Source organism: Chlamydotis macqueenii, chromosome 18 (assembly GCF_036417535.1).
Source record: "Chlamydotis macqueenii isolate bChlMac1 chromosome 18, bChlMac1.mat, whole genome shotgun sequence".
NCBI classification, from domain to species: Eukaryota; Metazoa; Chordata; class Aves; order Otidiformes; family Otididae; genus Chlamydotis; species Chlamydotis macqueenii.
In genome coordinates, this window is record NC_141573.1 from 3,687,752 (window position 1) to 3,705,424 (window position 17,673).

The following is a 17,673-nucleotide window of genomic DNA, read 5'->3' on the forward strand; positions in this document are numbered from 1 at the left end:
ATTTTCGTTCGGAGAAAGAACTCTCTTGAGTTTTTCTCAAGCAATTTCCAAAAGTTTCTTTTAGTGAAATTCTAGTGTTATTTTTTTAGATGATAGATTAAAAAAAAAAAAAAGCCTAATCTATTCAAGTCAATGTGTTTGACACTTAGCAGCAGAAGCAGTAACGCGAAGCGGTAACATCTTGCCGTTTTCTTCTGATACCAGTGGTGTCTCTGGGGCAGGATTTTATTAGTGACAGCTCTCACTGACTTCAGTTGAAGCCAAAGTTTCATCGCCAAAGTAACTGTTATTCAGTTCAGAAATAAAATGATCAGGCATGGGATTACATTTAAAGCTTTGAACATCAGCATCAAGGCATCAAAACAATTCTGTTTCAAGTTTCTTTTTCTTCAGTGTGAAAAATATTTCTGTGTTTGGACACTTGCCCTTGCTCTGTGACGTCTGGGGCAGGGGGCTGAATTACACGGAGAAGCCGTGGGGCTTTCTCTTCTTGCTGTGAGCCTCTGTCTCTGGTTTGAGCTTGGAACAACTGGGTCTTATTTTTGACTGAGGATGGAGGGTGCTGCTGCAGTGCAAAACACCCTGCCAAGGCTGCTTCACGGCTCCATTCAGCAGCAGTATGATAGGGCTGGATCACAAGCAAAGTCTGCAAATCAAAGGTTACACGATGGGCAACCTTTGCTACACAGAGTGGGTCAGATAGCTCTCGTGTTTAAGAAAAGACTACATGTTTTTTTTGCTATTGAGGAGCATAAGCACTTTCGCCTTCCTTCCGCCACAAATGGAGATTATTCAATGGTTGGATTTAATGAATTCAAAATCCTTAGAAAATCACTAGAGCCAGACATCAATGTAAAATACTCCACCAGCTTTCAGTAGTGGAATATAATATTAGCTCTCCCACAATCTACTTCATGCATTTCAAAAGAACAGAGAACATTTTTAAACTAAAGAAGATAGCTTGGGCAGAAAATGATTGTCTGCCTTGGATGCTTCTCTGTAACCCTTTAGGAGCCCGAGTTGTTTCTCACAGGGCAGTGGAAACAGAAACAGCCATTTTCTTTGCAAAAACACAGGGGGAGGAAGAGGAGCAAGAGGTTTTATTAATAAATTCTGTAAATGCACTGTTACCTTGCACAATCAATAGGGCTGCGCGGGAGGGCTGCCGCAGGGCTGGTGGCTCTCAGACCTACGGTTGCATTTCCCCTCTCTGCTGGCGGAGGCTGCGGAGAGCAACCAGAGCAACCACGATCCATCCCATCCCGTGTGGCACATCAGGACTGGGAGCGCTTGAGGAGGGTATCTCTGTGCCCAGCGGGAGCCTGCGCTGGTTACAGCCCGCTCAGCCCTTCCCTGCACCTCATGGTGGAGAGCCAGCCATAAGCAGCTCTCTCAGGCAATACAGTAATACAAATAAATAATATTAATTAAGGCTCGATAGGTTTAAAAAGCTATGGAAATAGCTTCTCTCCTGCTGTTTCAGTGTCTCATTTTCCCTCTCTGTCCAAACCCCCAAAGCCCAGAGGTACAAACATATATTTTAAATGAGAACTTTGTTGAACCTCATTAAACTTAAATGCTCGATCCAGTTTTTCTGAACGAGGCTTCACTCTGCTTTTGAGTTTACCTGACTTCACTCTTCCATCCCTAATGGGGCCATTCACTTAGAAGGTGATTTTGCAAAGGCATCGATAGACCTACAAACCATAATTGAATACAGGAGTGTGATTTACATGCCTAAGCCAAGTATCTAACTTTGGAGCTCTTCTGTGCTTACAGGCTTCACGTCTGAGCAATTTGCTGAGGTCTCTGTGAAATACAGACCAGCTTTTAATATGTATTTGCTTTTTGCTTTCCCAGTTTCTATGGAAAGGCCGAGCAGCTGAAAAGCATCTCTGCGTTGGTATGCCGAGCCACGGAGTCACAGAAGCACCTGCAGCCATCCACGCACTCCTCGGGAAGCGCGCTGTCTTTCTCGAGGTTTGTAGCTCTTGTCCTCCCACTCCCTAATTCATATACATAAAACTGGTGTGCTGCCACGTTCCCTCCGCACAAGTGCATTAGCTGATCAGGAAGGCTTCCCATTCATCTGGCTTGTCACTTGGATGAGGTGGAGGCAGGACCGACTTGTCAACTCGCAGCGATGAGAGTCAGGGGTGGAAGGCAGGATAACACGATAAAAAACGACGTAGATATTTCTCCCCTTGGTTTTCCAAAGGGAAATATTTTCGGGTGCTGGATTCTCTCCATGCCTTTCCAAACAGGAGAAAGGCAGCAGCCCAAACACTTGCCTACAGCCTCCTTGCGTAACTGATAGTGGAGCGAGGCTGCAGGTGGAAACCGCGGCCAAACCCCTGCCTTGGCTCTGCTGGGGCTCCCTGGTAGCATGGGCCCCCTCCTTGGGATCGCAACGCTTCTTCCCCGCTGCGCTGGGCACCATTGCTGCCATGCTTTCCAGGGCAGCCCCTGCACAGGAAGGTGTGCGTAACCCACCCGAGCTTTGCACCCATCGGGTGGGCAACGCCTCCCTGCCCCCCAGCCACGTTCTGACCGGGCTCTGTGGCGTGCGTGGGGTGGACACCGGACTCGCACACCCTCGCACCTTCATCCCCCGTGGAGCTGCCACTTCGGAGCCCACCGAGGGCAAACAAAGCCATGCTCCAGCCCCCGCCAACGGGATGCGGGTTGCGGGCTGCGGGCCGGGCTCTCCCCGTCGGGGACCGACCGGTTCTGTCCCCCACCCCGGGGGTCCGCGGCCGGCCGGCCCCTCCCTCCCTCCTACGATAGGGGCGGGGCGGCGGAGCCCGGCCCCACGGCGGCGGCGGGCGGCTCCCCGCTCTCCCCGCATCCCCTCCCCACCCCACCGCCTCCCCCGCCCCCCTCCCCGTGACTCGGCCGCCTCCCGCGGGCGGCGGCGGCTGCCGGGCGGTGTCGTGCGGCCCCCCGCGCCCGTGCGGGGACTATGAAGCACCATGGTGTGGTGTGACCGTGGCGTCCAGATGCTGCTGACCACGGTGGGTGCCTTCGCCGCCTTCAGCCTCATGGCCATCGCCATCGGCACCGATTACTGGCTCTACTCCAGCGCCCACATCTGCAACGGCACCAACATCACGGCGGACGAGGCGCAGGGGCCGCCGCGGCGGGCGCGGGGCGATCTCACGCACTCGGGGCTCTGGAGGATTTGCTGCCTCGAAGGTACCGGGGACCGGGGAGGGCGGGGGAGAAGCAACTTCCCGGGGGAAGAGCCCAGCCGGAGCCTCGGACACGGCCGAGGAGGAGGATGGCGTTACCGTGGCAACCGGCATCTCCGAGATTGCCATGGGAACCGGGCGGCGGGATGCGGAGCTCTGCCCCGGGGGAGCTCTGCCCGGGTGATGGGGGGTGGGTGACCTCGCTTCGCAGCCCCCTCCCCTCCCTTCAGGGTTTTGGGGTCGGGGAGGGTCCTGGCGAGTTCGGGGCTTTTCGGGGTGCACCTGAGCCCTCCAGCCTTGGGGGGGTGGGGACCCACAGGGGCTGTGGCCCTAGGGGCTTTGGGGCTGAGCCGCAGGTCTCGGGCAGGACAGCAGAAAGCCAAGTTCCTCCACCCTCAGAGAAGGGGGAATCTGGTCGGAGATGTTGCTACTGTTCAAGTGCTTCAGTGCAAACTTGGGGTTACTTCATACAGCCCAAGGGTCAGGCTGAATAACATTGACAAATAAAAAGATCGGTGTTTTGGTGGCTGGGATGGGGAGCGGGACACCCCATTCCCCGCAGAGGCCAAACATGTGGCTCCCTCTTTGAAAATGGAGTTGTAAAGAAGGCGCGGTGGGTAACTACCGGGACAAAGAAACACATGGGTGTTCAGAGGATTTGGCGGAGCGGATCGGAAAGCCCAGATGGGAAACAACATCTGTCAGCCAAGTGCACAGAGCTCTGACCGTGGGAAACCAGCACGTCCCTGGGAAAAGGGACGCGCATCCCACGGGCAGGTGCTGGCAGCAGGGAGCAGGGCCAAGGTGACTCGGAACCCCTCACCTGCTGGGTCCATTCCCTCTGCACCAAGAGCTAACAGAGCCTCAGCGATGCCGGATGAAAGGGAGAGCGTAGCGGGAAGCTGGTGACTTTTGCCGAGCTGCCTTGGGGCTCGTAGGGGTGGGACGACGCTGGAGTCTCCGGTCCCAGAGTCGTGCACTTGGCAGGGCGGCTGCAGTGCACCGAATCCCATCGGTGCAACTTGTCACACGCGAACTTTGCGAACCTGGCTTTCTGGGTGATTCTAACGGGCAGGCAGCTCAGCCCCGACGAGCCCGGCTGTCATTCAGAGTCTAGCAGCTGTATTTGGAGGCTTTTTTCCTCCTCCGAAAAGGCTGCAGCGTGGTAGGAGCACCTCATCCTCACGTCTGTTCTCATCTTCTGCTTCTGCTAACAATTTAAGGCTACAGTGTAACATCATTTTTCTCTTAAAATACCGGATTTGCTACCTTGTTACATACCTAGAATAGCTGTCGGACAAGAAAATATCTTTAGACAACAAAGGAAGAAAGAATTACTGAAAGGTGAAGGTTTATGGGTAATAATAATGCTTGGCTTTATAACTCCTAAAGGAAACGACTCTCGGTGTGGGCTTTTGTGACACCTGGGAAATAGGGGCTTGTGTCTGAGAGCTCCTGAGTTGGCCTGAGAGATGCTGAGCATCCTCTGCTTGAACTGAATTTTCTGATCTTGGCTGAGCTTGTTCTAGTGTCTCCAGTCTCTGTTTTCCATGGAAAATAAGTTTGTTTGCATCTTGTGGGAGTTGCTGAGCATGCTCTGCGAGACCTGGCCTGTCATCTCCGGGAGAAATCCCCGAGTTTCCCAAAGTCAGGATTTCTGCATGGTCTTCCAGGAATCTCATTCACAGAAATGAAGCGCAGCTTTGAGTGAAACTGGTGGAATTTTTCCCTTGATTTAAATTGGGCTTAAGTAAGAACTTTGTTTAAAAAAAAAAAGTAGCCAGTGAAATCGTGAGCGATGGGCAGCGCAGCAAACAGCGCCTGGTAACGCCGGCTGCTCTCCGCTCTCGTTGCATCGCCGGGGCAGTGCCCGTGCCTTCCTGAGCACATTTTATTTGCAGGGGTATTTACTGAAAAATCGCACCCAGCAGTTGCATGCAGGTGAACCTTGCATCCTCATCAGTTCAGGGAACAAAACCAGCGTTTTATGTGACCTAGCTATCCAGCACTTGAGCTTTTCTGCTCAAAATTCAAATGCTCATAATTAAATTACAAAGTTACAAAATGTAAAGTTGTCAAATATGTGCTAAGAATGGACAATTTGAGAAAACTGTCATCTGTTCACAGATAGGAGGAACAGAGACTACATTCTCTCCTACATTCGCAGTATGTTCTGTCTTTGTAAGATAAAATCTATAGATAAATTAAAATATTCCTGTTTTAAATCATGTCACGGGACTTTGATTTCGACGTGGAGAGGTTCCTTTGTTTCATAAAATAATAAAACCGTTTCTAGAAGCTGATTTAAAACAACATCCCCGTTGATTGTTTCAGAGCATCACTCGTTCGAGGTGGCTGGGTCTTTCAGTAAAAGCAACATAGTAGTTGCAACTCCGAGGAGATACACAGCAAGAAAATAATTCCAGTTATAGATTTTTATATGTGATTAAATGGCCTGTCTTTAAACCTATTTTTAGAACTCTTTGTGTTTGGAGTAATTATAAAAATGGACTTAATTTATTTTAGTGGTCTTAAGCACCATTTCACTGGTATCTCAAAAAGACGAATCTAAGAGGCAAATGTGCAAAAGCTGAAAATACCTTGAACAGCCTCTTAGATAGCTTGTGACATAAATAAAGCATTTTGCAGAGTAAATTTTGGTCAATTGACATTTTACATTAAAATATTTCTTAACTATATCCATAAAGCAACCTGTATGCTGGATTTTGAGCAGTCACATGTTCAGTATCCCCAGTTCCAATATTTCAAACAAAATTCTTGAAACAGAATGGAAAAGAACGACTTTCTAACCAAATTATTAGGTGTTCCTCAGTGTTTTCCTGGTTTTCTTCTTCAGGACAACATTTTGCAACAAATTAGCATCATAATGATAACAGGAGCGGTACAGTTTAGGGATCCAGCATATTATCTTTTTTTGGAGCTGCAGTTGTCTTGGGGATGAAATCATGTTTCAGTACAAGTAGTCAATACTACTATGGAGCTTAGTCACTCAAGGAGCGGCGTTAATGATAAATCAGTCAAACTCTTGCCTGTATAATCCCAATTCTGTTCTTTTAGTGTGTTTGTCAAAGGTGGAGGTAGGAGGCTCATTGAGTAGATTTTAAATAATAGCAGTATTTCTGCATGGATTTTTAAATCTTACATCCAAGGTAATTGCCTTAGGTGGGAAACTGTTTAAAATAAGTGTTGGTATGGATGTGCGTATGGCACGGGTGGGTGCCGTTCAACTGAGCCTCTGCAGTACAGTGGCCCAGGGCTCCCTGGCAAAGCTGGTTTTTGGTTTTCTGGGGCCACGGCATCTATGATAACTGGGGTTTTGACAGCTGCATTTAAGCTGCCACTGGAGCAAGAAGTTTCTGATGAAGCCCCCATGCAGCCATCCGCAGCCCAACCCATACATCAACAATAAGAGCAAATCCACCCCATTTCAAGTGGCTGCTGTTACGTCCCCTGTCCACAGTACTTGCCACAAGCTGTGGATCCCTGTCAAGATGGTGAAGACCAGAGTCTTGCACACATAGCAAGTGCCGTGTCTTAGGGAGAATCCTTTCGTGGTCAAGCTAACCTGAGAGAAATTAAACCACCCTGATTTTCCAGCAGCCCCTATTCCTGTGGTAAATGTGCCGCACAAGAGCGTAAGCCTTGCACAGTCTTAGTCACAAGGAAGATCTGCTGTTAAAATATTTGCCTAGAATTAAAAAAAAAATACTCTAAAAACACCACTTTATCCACTGAAACTGCTTATCTTTGTCAACAATCGTGCTGAAGTCAATGGGACGGCTTACAATAGAGAGCTCTGCAGGCCCTGTGACATCAAGATAGGAAATCAAGTAATGTACTTGTAATTTAAATTTATTCAAAGAGTATTTTATTAAACACTTCAGCGTGTGAAAGTCTTTGAACCCATTGTGTCTACTGCTTTCAATATTCCGTTTTCCATTTACTTTTCAAGTGGTGCAATTGGTTATTTAATTCACGTGGAACCATGTGTCCCTCCTGACTGGGTGGCTGGAACATTTATAACTGGCAGGAAGGATAGAGTAAATAATTAGTGACTTGAAAACTTGCATAAAAACACATTTGCACAATTATTTGCAAGTCTTCCAGCTGGGATGAATGAGCACAAACATGGGAACTGCAGCACGCGCATGCGCTGCTTCCATGGATACTCATGAAAACAAAATAAAAATGCTTATACAAATGTTTGAGGCAAGCAAATAAAGGAAGGCTGCCGTCCATCAATACTGCAAATTCATGGCTCATCCAAAAAGAAAGAATATTCTTTAGTATTCTCAAAGCAACACTACAAAGTCCTAGCACCACCGCTGTTTGTAAGAAACAAAATACAATGCAGGCTTTATATTCAAATGCTATTGCCAAAGTTTTATTTGTCGAAGAGCAAATGTTGTACCACTTTAATATCAGATGTGATCTGCCTTGGAGGTTACATCCGCAGGCACAAGGAGGTGGGTTAAGGGATGGTTGGGCTTCTCAGTCTTTACAGAAGGTAGCTGCAAGTGGAGAATACACAAATGGATGTCTCTGCTGTGAACAACTCACTCTGTGTGCCGTAGCCTACTTCTTGGACAATGGATGCGTATTTTGTCCAGGGATTATAGGTCCTGCAGAGTGAACTTCCATCCGTGAATTTTTGCAAGAAATGTAAACGCGCCAGAGAAGGGCTTTTCTGAGATTCACCCCATGTTTTCATTCTTTCTTTCCATACATCCTGCTCACACCGTCTCCGTTTCCTTGGTAAAACATGTGCTGTTGAGAAGATGCCTGTGCTGCACTCATTGTTTTTAAAAGCAATTCTTAGAGCTCCAATGTCATCCTTGCAACAGCGTTTGAAGCGGTGCGGATTTGTCAGCAATTGATGGAGTGATTTTTGACAGCCTTTTTAGGTTAATTTTTTTCAAGAGCATTCCATTTCCGAGCAAGACTTTCTGACTTTGGAGCAATCTTTAGGGATCTCTGGTTCAATCTCTTCGAAACATTGCCCGTAGTAAAACATCTTTTAAAATACTGAGAAATTTTGTACTGGGGGAACTGTCAGCAGAAGACGGGCTAAGGCATTATCTATTCTCGTCTCAAATAAAAAAGCACAGATCTCCTAAATGCACTTCTTTGAACATGTCTAACAGAGGTTCTCAAATGACTGTACTGATGTAACAAAACATCCATTCTTCCTGAAACGCTCTATGAAACAGGGATCTGGGGCTAATTGACTGAATATATGTCGCTTTAATGAATTAATTTGCTTTCTTGAACTCAATCTACTATATAGCCAGTAGGGAGCTATCAGGCTACACAAGGCTTTGGGTTTTTTCTCCGTGGCTCTCAGCGTGTCAGATATCCCAATGCAAAACTTAGAACCCACAGACTTCCTGTGTGTTAGAGAGACTCCCCAAAGGCTGTAAACCAGTGAAAGCACATTTGTAATCCAGCCGTAAAGCCGCTTCGTCTGTATGAGATGTAACGAGGATAACATTAATCGTACCTGGGTTTCAGAGATGTTATGTGAAGAGTCAAGGATGCATCGGGTTATACAAATCGGATACCTGTGCCTGTGCTGTACTTATTTTTTTATTCTCTATATAATTTTACTGCACATTGTAGGTGGCTGACAGATGGCATTTGTGCTAGTAGCTGTCAGAGCCATAGTAAGTCATTTTGGGGTTCTCGGGGACTTTTGCAGTGTAATCTTTGGACTTCTTCCAGCTGCCATTGCCTGTACCTGACCCTCTGCCATGGGCTTTTAGGACTGTTTTTAGATACTGGCAGGAGCTCGTAGCCATTGCACCTCGCCAGGGCTTGCCCTGCCTTCTGCTACTCTGCTAACCCTAGCCAGTGTAAACTGGTAATAGACGCAAATAGCACAATGTATTTTTTTGTTCCTGTGAAATTTCAATGCAGTAATTATTTCGCTGGTGGATCCTGTCCCATTCGCTGGGTCGCTCTGCGTTTACTCTGCCCATATCGTGCTGTCCAACCTGTGGTTTTGGCCAGAGTCTTGCCAGATGCAAACCACATGGATCTTCTTAAACAGCTGGAGGAGAAGGAGTCTGTCTCTGATGTCTCCATTCTGTAACCTTGTGCATCTTTACAGCCACAGAAAAAAAAAAAAAAAAAAAGAGAAAATTATTATTTTATATTAGGAGGAGTGGCTAGTGCTTTCATCTCATTTTTGATTCTTTTGATGCAGTAGGAGTACTTAGGTACTGAGTATAATCTGAAGTCTGTTATTAACACCTCTCGGCACCCAGATATTTCGTTGGTGTCTGTGTGGTTTGTGTGTCAAAGGGATGAGCAGTAACTTCTGCATCCCCCACACTGGAAATGGAGACGGAGGAGGAGGAGGATGGGCTTGTCGGTCTGGCTTTCGCTAAGCTTCCTGCCTGATTTGGGACCAGTTACTTTATCTTTCTGCCCCTGACTAGAAGATAACAGATAACTGTGCTTCCTTCCCACCCACTTTCCTCCTGTACTAGCAATAAAAGGGAAAAAACTGGAAAAACTGGGACATGGCGATAGGGCTGCCCAGCTCCGAGGAGGTGTATGAACACTGCTTTAACTGGGTTTGAAGCATTTTGCTTGCAACTGATGTTTTATACATGCAATATTTTGGTTTTAAGCATGTCTTCCTTGAGGGACAGGATTAAGTCTGATTCTCCACCTACATAAATTTAACCGCTTTCTAGGAAGGCGGTGGAGTGATGCCAATATGAAGCCAATATAAGAGAAGGGATCGTAGATCTGTCCCTTCTACTGGACCTTTTCCTGCTGATCCTTCTTTTCTCAGCCGAGACTCATCTCGGGAAATAAATCATACTATCAAACTGAAAAACTGGTCCTGCTTCCAAACACTACTTCGTGCTTATCTTCATTTTAGATTTCTGTTTACTGGTATTTATTATGTCGCAGACTTATGGTGCAGCATCCAAATTCTCACCAACAGATGGCAAGGCAGGATGCACAGGAGCAGTAAAATAAACAGGATAAATGCACAACTGCCTGTATGTCTGAGAGGCTGGTACACGTTGATGACTTCAGAACAAAAGGATGTTTTCCTTAGCCAGCTCTAGTGCTGCGCAGGGCTTCTCGCTCTTCTCTGCCTTGCCCTAAAGTCTTTCACTTCTTCAGCATATTTGGGTTAGTTAAATTACAATATATTTTGCCCTCTCTCTTCTATTCCCAGGTAGTTGTTTCCTTTGGTTATTTGTCTCTACTCCCAGACTACATCAGTTCATTTTACCTTCAAAATTCTAGAATGGAAGGTGGCTCTTTCCTGGGCTTCAGCTCGTGGGGTTTTTTTCCAGAGTGGTTGTTTGGGCTATTTGGAGGGGCACACAGGGGTGCTGGGGACCACAGCAACATTTGAGATGATGCCTTTCTCTATATTGGGATTTATTGTAATATTAATGATATGTGGCCTCTCTAATCTCTCGAAATAGCAAGCCCCAGGGCAAGCTGCCTGCAGGATGGATGGCCCCGCCTGGACAGATTTAGCTCGATTTCCTTCAAATCTGGGGGCATTTTTGCCAGTTGTTGCTTGCTGTGGGTCATAAGCAGTGAAAGCATTGAAGCAGCTCTTGATTTAGCCTGGCAGATCATCCAGCCCCTCTTTCTCCTCCTTCTTGTGGCATCCTGTCATCTGAGCATCTTTGTTCTCATTCCCTTTTTGCCCCTCCTGGCTGAAATGTTATAACTTTCCTTCTGCTCAAAAGATACCTTCTAAATTAGCTTTTCCGTGATGGTGCAGGAGTGTTTCTGTAGAAAACTGGTCAATATAGCCCCAGGAGAAATTTAGGATTTTTAGTTTCTCTTCTTAACTCTTGAGCATCTCTGTGCCCTCCTGCCAAGGAAAAATGTATGCTCATATGTTTGTCAAAAGGTTGGGGGTTTGGGTTTTCTTTTCTCTACCTGTTTTGCTTTGTTTCCCGTGTGTTTATCCAGGCTCCTGCTTACTTTACAAACATCACAGTAAGTTCTTCTTCAATAGAATTGAGTCATTTTTTTGTCAGACGTTGTATGTGAAGGAATGCTAAATTATAAACACGCAGTCATTACACAGAGAGACGGAGGATGGGAGAGCACGTTATGGAATTACAGTATTTCCTGTGCAGATTGCCAGACCCTGATACGAATTAACCTCTTTTATTGTTCTTTTTTCAAGCATTCCGCCTTTTAATTGCTGTTTTGGAATTGTGCCACTTCGTTATGCCCTTTGAATGCTTCTCACTTAGCTAGTCCCATTAGCTGGATAATGCCAAATATTTCAAAGATGTTCAGAAGCAACAGGCGTCCCCTGTTCCAGTGGGAGAGGTACCCAGTTCAGGGACAAAGTGCCACCCTCGTTTAGCTGCCAGATTTTTTTTTTCAGATGTGGTTAATAACAATTTTTAAAGTCACTGCCAATTCTCTATCGGAGGCTTCAGATCGGTTTTCTCCAGTTTATACATTTTTAACAAATGCAATTTTCTGTAGAATATGGATGACTGAATATTTTCTCCTGTCCAAATATATAGCATTCAATAACGCTGGGATTGTTGTTGTGTCTTACTTGCATCCCAGAGGCATGGCTTATCTATTGTTGCTGCAAGGCATTAAAAAGGAACCATGACATGTCACAATTATGACTTGAAATAAGATCTTGCCAGAGGTACATTGCCTAAATATAATCAAATCTAAAACACAGCTTATTGCATATACCTATCTTAGAGCTGTGCGTACCTATCTCATGGCTCACCGAGTATCAGTGACGGCTATTAGCACGACACTGGGTCAGTTTGTTGTAGGAACTGCCGTGCTGTTGGGTTGGTTTTTTTTAAAGCTCAGCCCCCAGCGTTCAGCTGCCCGCAAGCAGATGAGACTTTGGGACTATTTAGGCTGAGTTTTCAAAGGTAGCCAGATAGGAAAGTTAATAATATTCCTTTGCCTGTGACTCACTAATGGCAACAGTGAGCTTGAATCATCTTAGTCCAGCGGATCTTCTGGAGTCAGGTAAAACACAGCAGTGCTCCTTTACGTACTTTATTTTACATACTTACATTTTAACACAAAATTGGCTAGAGTTGGTTTCTTTCTGTCTTGGTTTGCTTTTTAGCAGACTGATGAAACAGCAAGTTGAATAATGTCGCATCCCATTTTTATCCACATGGATCACGAGCAGGGTCGAAGCCCTCAGCTTCTCTGAGCAGAGAGCTCTGTTACTTCAGCCAGTGGAGTAAATAGCCCAAACCAGACTTATTCTCCAGATACGCCTCTGCTGATGGTGGGTAGGTTATTTATTGGCAATTTTGAACTGCTAAAACTTCAGGAACTTGGTTTCCAGTGCAGGATGCAGAAGGAGAGCCCCAGACTCTTCATCTATTTCCTCCCAAATTTCACCTTCCCTTGGTGAAGGTGAAATTCTCTCTCTGCCGCCTGACACACACCCGGCTAAGCGTGGTTTATTCTGCGCAATTAGAGCTCGGCAACATTATTAACAATTTGGATTGAGTTTTATTAGGGGAGCTGTTGGAAGATGTCAGTATCAAGCAGAGCTATCCTAGACATAATAAAATAGCAATTAATAAGTTGAGGAGCTAAGTAGCAGTTTGGAAATGACTTCTTAAAACTCAAGTTGCTAGCCCTGACCAGCTGGGTGCTTATCCTCATCCTCCCGCCGTCGGGCAGCAGAGCGTCGGTTATTTGCCATTACAGCAATTTTGGGTTCAGCAATGTGCTCTTTGCAGACAGACCAACCTCTTCCAGACGGACCGGTAGGACGCAGGCAGCCCCGATCCAAAAGCCCCTCTACATTTATGCGTGTGCTGAAGCCGGGCCAATAAACCTGGCAAAAGGCTGAGTTTCTTGGCTCGGGCTTCACGCTGCTTGGATCTGCCCACCCTGCGTCTGGATCAGAGCTGGTCCACGTCCCCCCAGCTCTGCCTGCTGCGAGAACACATTTTTGTCTGTCAACAAAAGATCCTCCAAGATGATGAGTAATCTTTTCAAAGAGCGTGGCTGATGAATTCTAACCGTATTTCCAGTAAAAGTTAATGGCTTTGAAGCTTACGTTGCATTGGGTGTCAACAGGATTCTGTTTTTTTAAGTTACTTAGGTGTTTCCAAAAATATTTATCGCAGACTATGCCGCTATCTGCTGATCATGAGATTAAACGTCCTGTGGTTCTTCTCAGCAGACTGAAGGTTTGCTTCAGAGCGTGGTAAGCGTTTCTCCTGTGCTCTGCACTTTTCACTGTACTCTTGTCCTTGCCTTTAGCGCTGGCAAATGCAGCCAGCTTTGGAGATGCTTTGGGATCCTTAAAGATGCAAGACCTGAAATAAAACATGTAGCATTTAGGAATGATGCTAGGGCTGTATTCACAGTATCACTTGTAACGGTAGTCAGTCGAACAATTCATTTGCAGTGTCCTGCTACGGTAGTGCTTATTAAAATAGAATCCTCTTTATAGTTTAGTAGCAAATTAAGAGGGGAAAAAATAGCTCTCCCATACCATCCAATGCCTTTGACAGAGGTTTACCCTCATAACTTGCTTTCTAGGACTGTTCTCTTTACTTTTACTTGTACTCCTGGTCTGATTTTTAATGACTGACTTTGTATCTCTTGGTAGTCAATTCCCAGTGACCTTTTCCTCATTTTATTTTAATTTCTATATATAAAATGGCAGCGTTCAAGCTGGAGACAGTCTTTGGACACAGCAGCAAAACCCCATAGAGAAGGAAAAACAGGCCAGAAATTTTCCACCTGAATTCTAAGTCTTACCCAGGGCTTTGGCCACGCCAAGAGCCAACGCGCTCGACTTTGCAGGGTCAAAGCAGAAGCTGCATGAAGGGCAAACAGTTCAGGATCAGGGCCAGACCTGGGCAGCCAGGACCTCGCCGTCGGCATCTCCAGGCATCAGCGCTGGATGCAGCTACTCCCACAGGTTATCCCTGTTTCTGGCATGACTGCTCTGCCCCGGGAGGACCGAGCAAGTGGTTGCAGCTGGCCAGAATATGGGTACGCAGCTCCTAATGCTGATTTTATAGCATGAATGTGCACCTGTTTTGGTAGCCAACTGGCATCGTGTTCAGCCTAAAATGTGTGTGTAAGCCCTGTATTAAAAGAGGCATAAGAATTAGCGTGTATCAAACATGTCATTAGACACGTGCCTGCTAGACATAATGTAGGATAATGAATATGATCACAAGAATAAATTAATAACTGAAAATATTTTTTGTACGTATGCCCACTTAAAACAGGATAAGAACCAAGTGACACTTGTGTCACCAGTTTATAATTAAAATGCAGTGCTTGAATGAAAATGTAAGCTTCAATTAGCCAGCACGACCCCGCTTCCGGCTTTACTTCCCACTGAAAAGCAACGATAACAAGCTCACATTTATTATCAGAGTTTTTCCTGGAGCTGTGCACTGAAACATGCTCACATCTGAGCCCTTTCACTGAAGACATTTTTTCGCTTCAGCAGTTTGGCATGCCATACAAAGGCTCTCTGATTTTTAGTGATGTTCACCTCCTCTTACATAAAAATGTTTTCTGTGCATATTATTTGATTTTAGTTAAAGTCCAGGTGCACGGGTTGCTGAAGAACCAAAAGGACGGCTCATCACATAGCACAATGGGTAATTATTGCTGAGCTTCACTGTATCGCACAGACAAATCCTTTCTTGGAGCTCAGCATTGTGGCTGTGAGAGGGAGAAAATACCTACGATCCTGCCCAAAGTCCTGCAAGGGTGAGAATAGATCCTCTGGTATCGGCTTTGCCCATTTAATTTTTAACTATCTCAGGGGATAGAGCTTCACAATTTTGTTTAGAGATTCTATTTTGCATTTTAATTTCACCAGTGGGAATTTAATAGCTTATGAGGGCTCATGTGTTCCTGTTTTCATCCCGAGAGTTTTCCTAGTTAGGCTTTTTGTAAAATGGTTAAATAATTTTCTGGGTCTGGCCACCATTTAAGCCAAGATTTATCTTGATTTATGCATGATCCAGACAAAGTTCAGTGCTGTATTGCTTAAGATTTGAGCTTCTGATTTCTGCAAGATGGGGCAGGGTCCTTGGCCAGACAGCTGAGCTCCCTGTGTGGGCAGGAGGAAAAACCCAGGTGCCTTGAAAGAGCAATTCTGGAAATGGGTGTGCTGCGTGGGGACCTGCCTCTGTCAACTCGCAGGAAGGGTAATGCCGTGCAAAGGCTTGGCTCCTGCCCATCTGTGCAATTTGGGTACCTGGCTCAGCACTCCGGGTGCGGGGCGATGCCATCCATATTCCGGAGGTGCCTTCTGAGAGCCACTGACAGCCACGGTGACTTCCCAGACACTGATTTTGCCAATGCTGAAAAAATAGGAACCTTTTAGTCTAGGACTTATTCAGCCTGAAGGTGTCTGTCATGACTTGAGGACATGCAGTAGGTGTTCAGTTTTTGCACCCTTCAAATTAGTCCATGTGCAGACAAGGCTACAGGAACCAGAGTCCAAAATAAAAATAAAGGGGCTAGGGCTCAGCCAGTGCTTCGGACAGCTGGGGAAAGGGACACAACCCCTAACCAGCCCCAAAAATGTCACCAGAGAGCAGCTGAGCCTCAGGAAGTGTGCTTAAGGGATACATCCTCTCTGACAGAGACGGGACCAAGCGCCCACACGGGCAGCTTTTGCAATGCCCCCTCCAATATTTTAAGCAAGTTCTATGGGCAGAATTCTTGTGATGTAGGCGTGGATGGCGAGCCAGGGTATCTCAGCTCAGAACAGGTACGTGCCCTTAGCTCTGGGTCAGGCAGCGGTGTGTGGTGTAGTTAGAGCCCCCAGGGATTCTTCAAGTTGTAAAAACTACAAAACCTTCTGGTTTTTCACTGGTGCTATTCACATGGGACAGAGTGACCTCTCCAGAAAGCCTTTCCAACAGCAGCAGCAATCTCTCTCAATAGCGTTTAATAACTACCCATGGAGAAAATTACACTCTATTTAAAAGGCCAGAAAAATCATCCTCAGTTTAACTCTGCTGACTTTGGTAGAATTACACCAAAAATGAGTTTTGTCTGATACCCTTTCCCATACTAATGTTCAGTAGCTGGGCTGAAAAAGCCTTTCGAAGGCAGATTAAACAAGTCTGAATGGTGAAATATTCTTTTAATTTTCCTTTGCACACGTTATTTTAGGTATAGCTTGGAACGCTGCCCTTACGAGAGGCATCCCTTTAAATATTTATACAGCATCAATATGTAGCCACCTTCATACGTTTTTAATGGTATGTTCTTTTCTAAATTAACCATTGGGTAACCCTGTTCTATAGCGTTCCACATTTTGCGCTGCCTTCACAGTACCTTTGGATTTTTATTTATTTATTTTGCTGTGAAACAATGAAGATGTCAAGGCAAGGCCCAGGGGCACCGTGGAAATCGAATTCTTGGAGCACCACTGCCGTTGCCATGGCGGACGCGCACTCAATAGTGCACTGTGCTGCTCTGCACGCCAAGGGGATTAAAACCCCGGCTCCGCTGCTGGGCCATGTCAGTTACAACAGGGGCTCTTCGTTTCCGTAATTATGGTTCCCAGGATGAGGGGAAAAAAAATATTGAAGCAAACCGAAGCAAAGAGGTGAAGGTGCTGCAAAGGGGCAGGGAGATCTCCATTCTGAGGTTCTCTCTGGGAACCACAGTTGTGTCTGGCAGGTTTCTGGATTTTCCAGAGGCTTTTCTCTTTCATCTTCTCATTTTGTCTAAGTTAGTAAGATGCCACGGTACTCCGCGGTGAATAGGACAAAGCCCAATGCTGTCAGCTGAGTCAAAGATCTTTACTATTTCCTCAGCCCTGGTTCAGGCTGAAGACCCACAGATGAGTACAAGTGTTGGCACAAGCCATGAGGTTTTAGAAAGATGGAATTTTTTACTCCTGTTTAATTTTACCCTATTATCATAGCAAAACGATTTCTGCAGAGCTGCTCATGGCTTGTTTCTGTTCTGTTTTCCCTCTCTCCTAAGGGGACCATAGGAGATGGCTGCACCCAGAGATGATAGCTGCGTAACCAAAAACTTAGTAAAGCCTCAGCAGGTTGACAGAGGGCACACACGTCCCAGGTTTGGTAGGGAGATTATTCCCCTGACAAAAAAAAAAAAAAAAAAAAAAAAGATACGTCAGAACTTGTCCTAAGCCCTGTTAGACTGAAAGCAAGAGCACAGTATTCCTGCACACTGCTTCGTAAAGAAGAGTTGTACCCTCTCGCGCTGAAATCCAACCTCTTGTCCTCTTGCCTGCTGAAGGGGCCTTATCCTGTACTTGTTTTGTAAGTAAGAGCTTCGGTTAAGTCAGTAAAGATTTTGTCTGAGGATGATGGGGTCAACGAAATACCAAAATGCAATTTCCCTGGGTTGCAGTGTATTGAAGAAAGAGACTGAGTCACAAGCAATCCCCTTCCAGCAGCGGAGCTGGGTTGCTGCTGTACACAGGGCTGAATCGGTC

General features: G+C 46.0%; 1 protein-coding gene across 2 annotated transcripts in view; it reads left to right on the forward strand.

Moving 5' to 3' along the window:
• The first annotated feature begins 2,921 nt into the window (after positions 1–2,921).
• CACNG4 (calcium voltage-gated channel auxiliary subunit gamma 4) overlaps positions 2,922–17,673 on the forward strand; it is a 43,585-nt gene continuing 28,833 nt past the window's right edge. For both annotated transcript variants that reach the window (XR_015260569.1, XM_086762525.1), the window contains exon 1: positions 2,922–3,195. Coding sequence is in view for 1 of the 2 variants with exons in the window: in XM_086762525.1 (XP_086618651.1) it covers positions 2,973–3,195 (223 nt within the window). In the remaining variant the exon portion in view is untranslated. The remainder of the gene's footprint in view (positions 3,196–17,673) is intronic.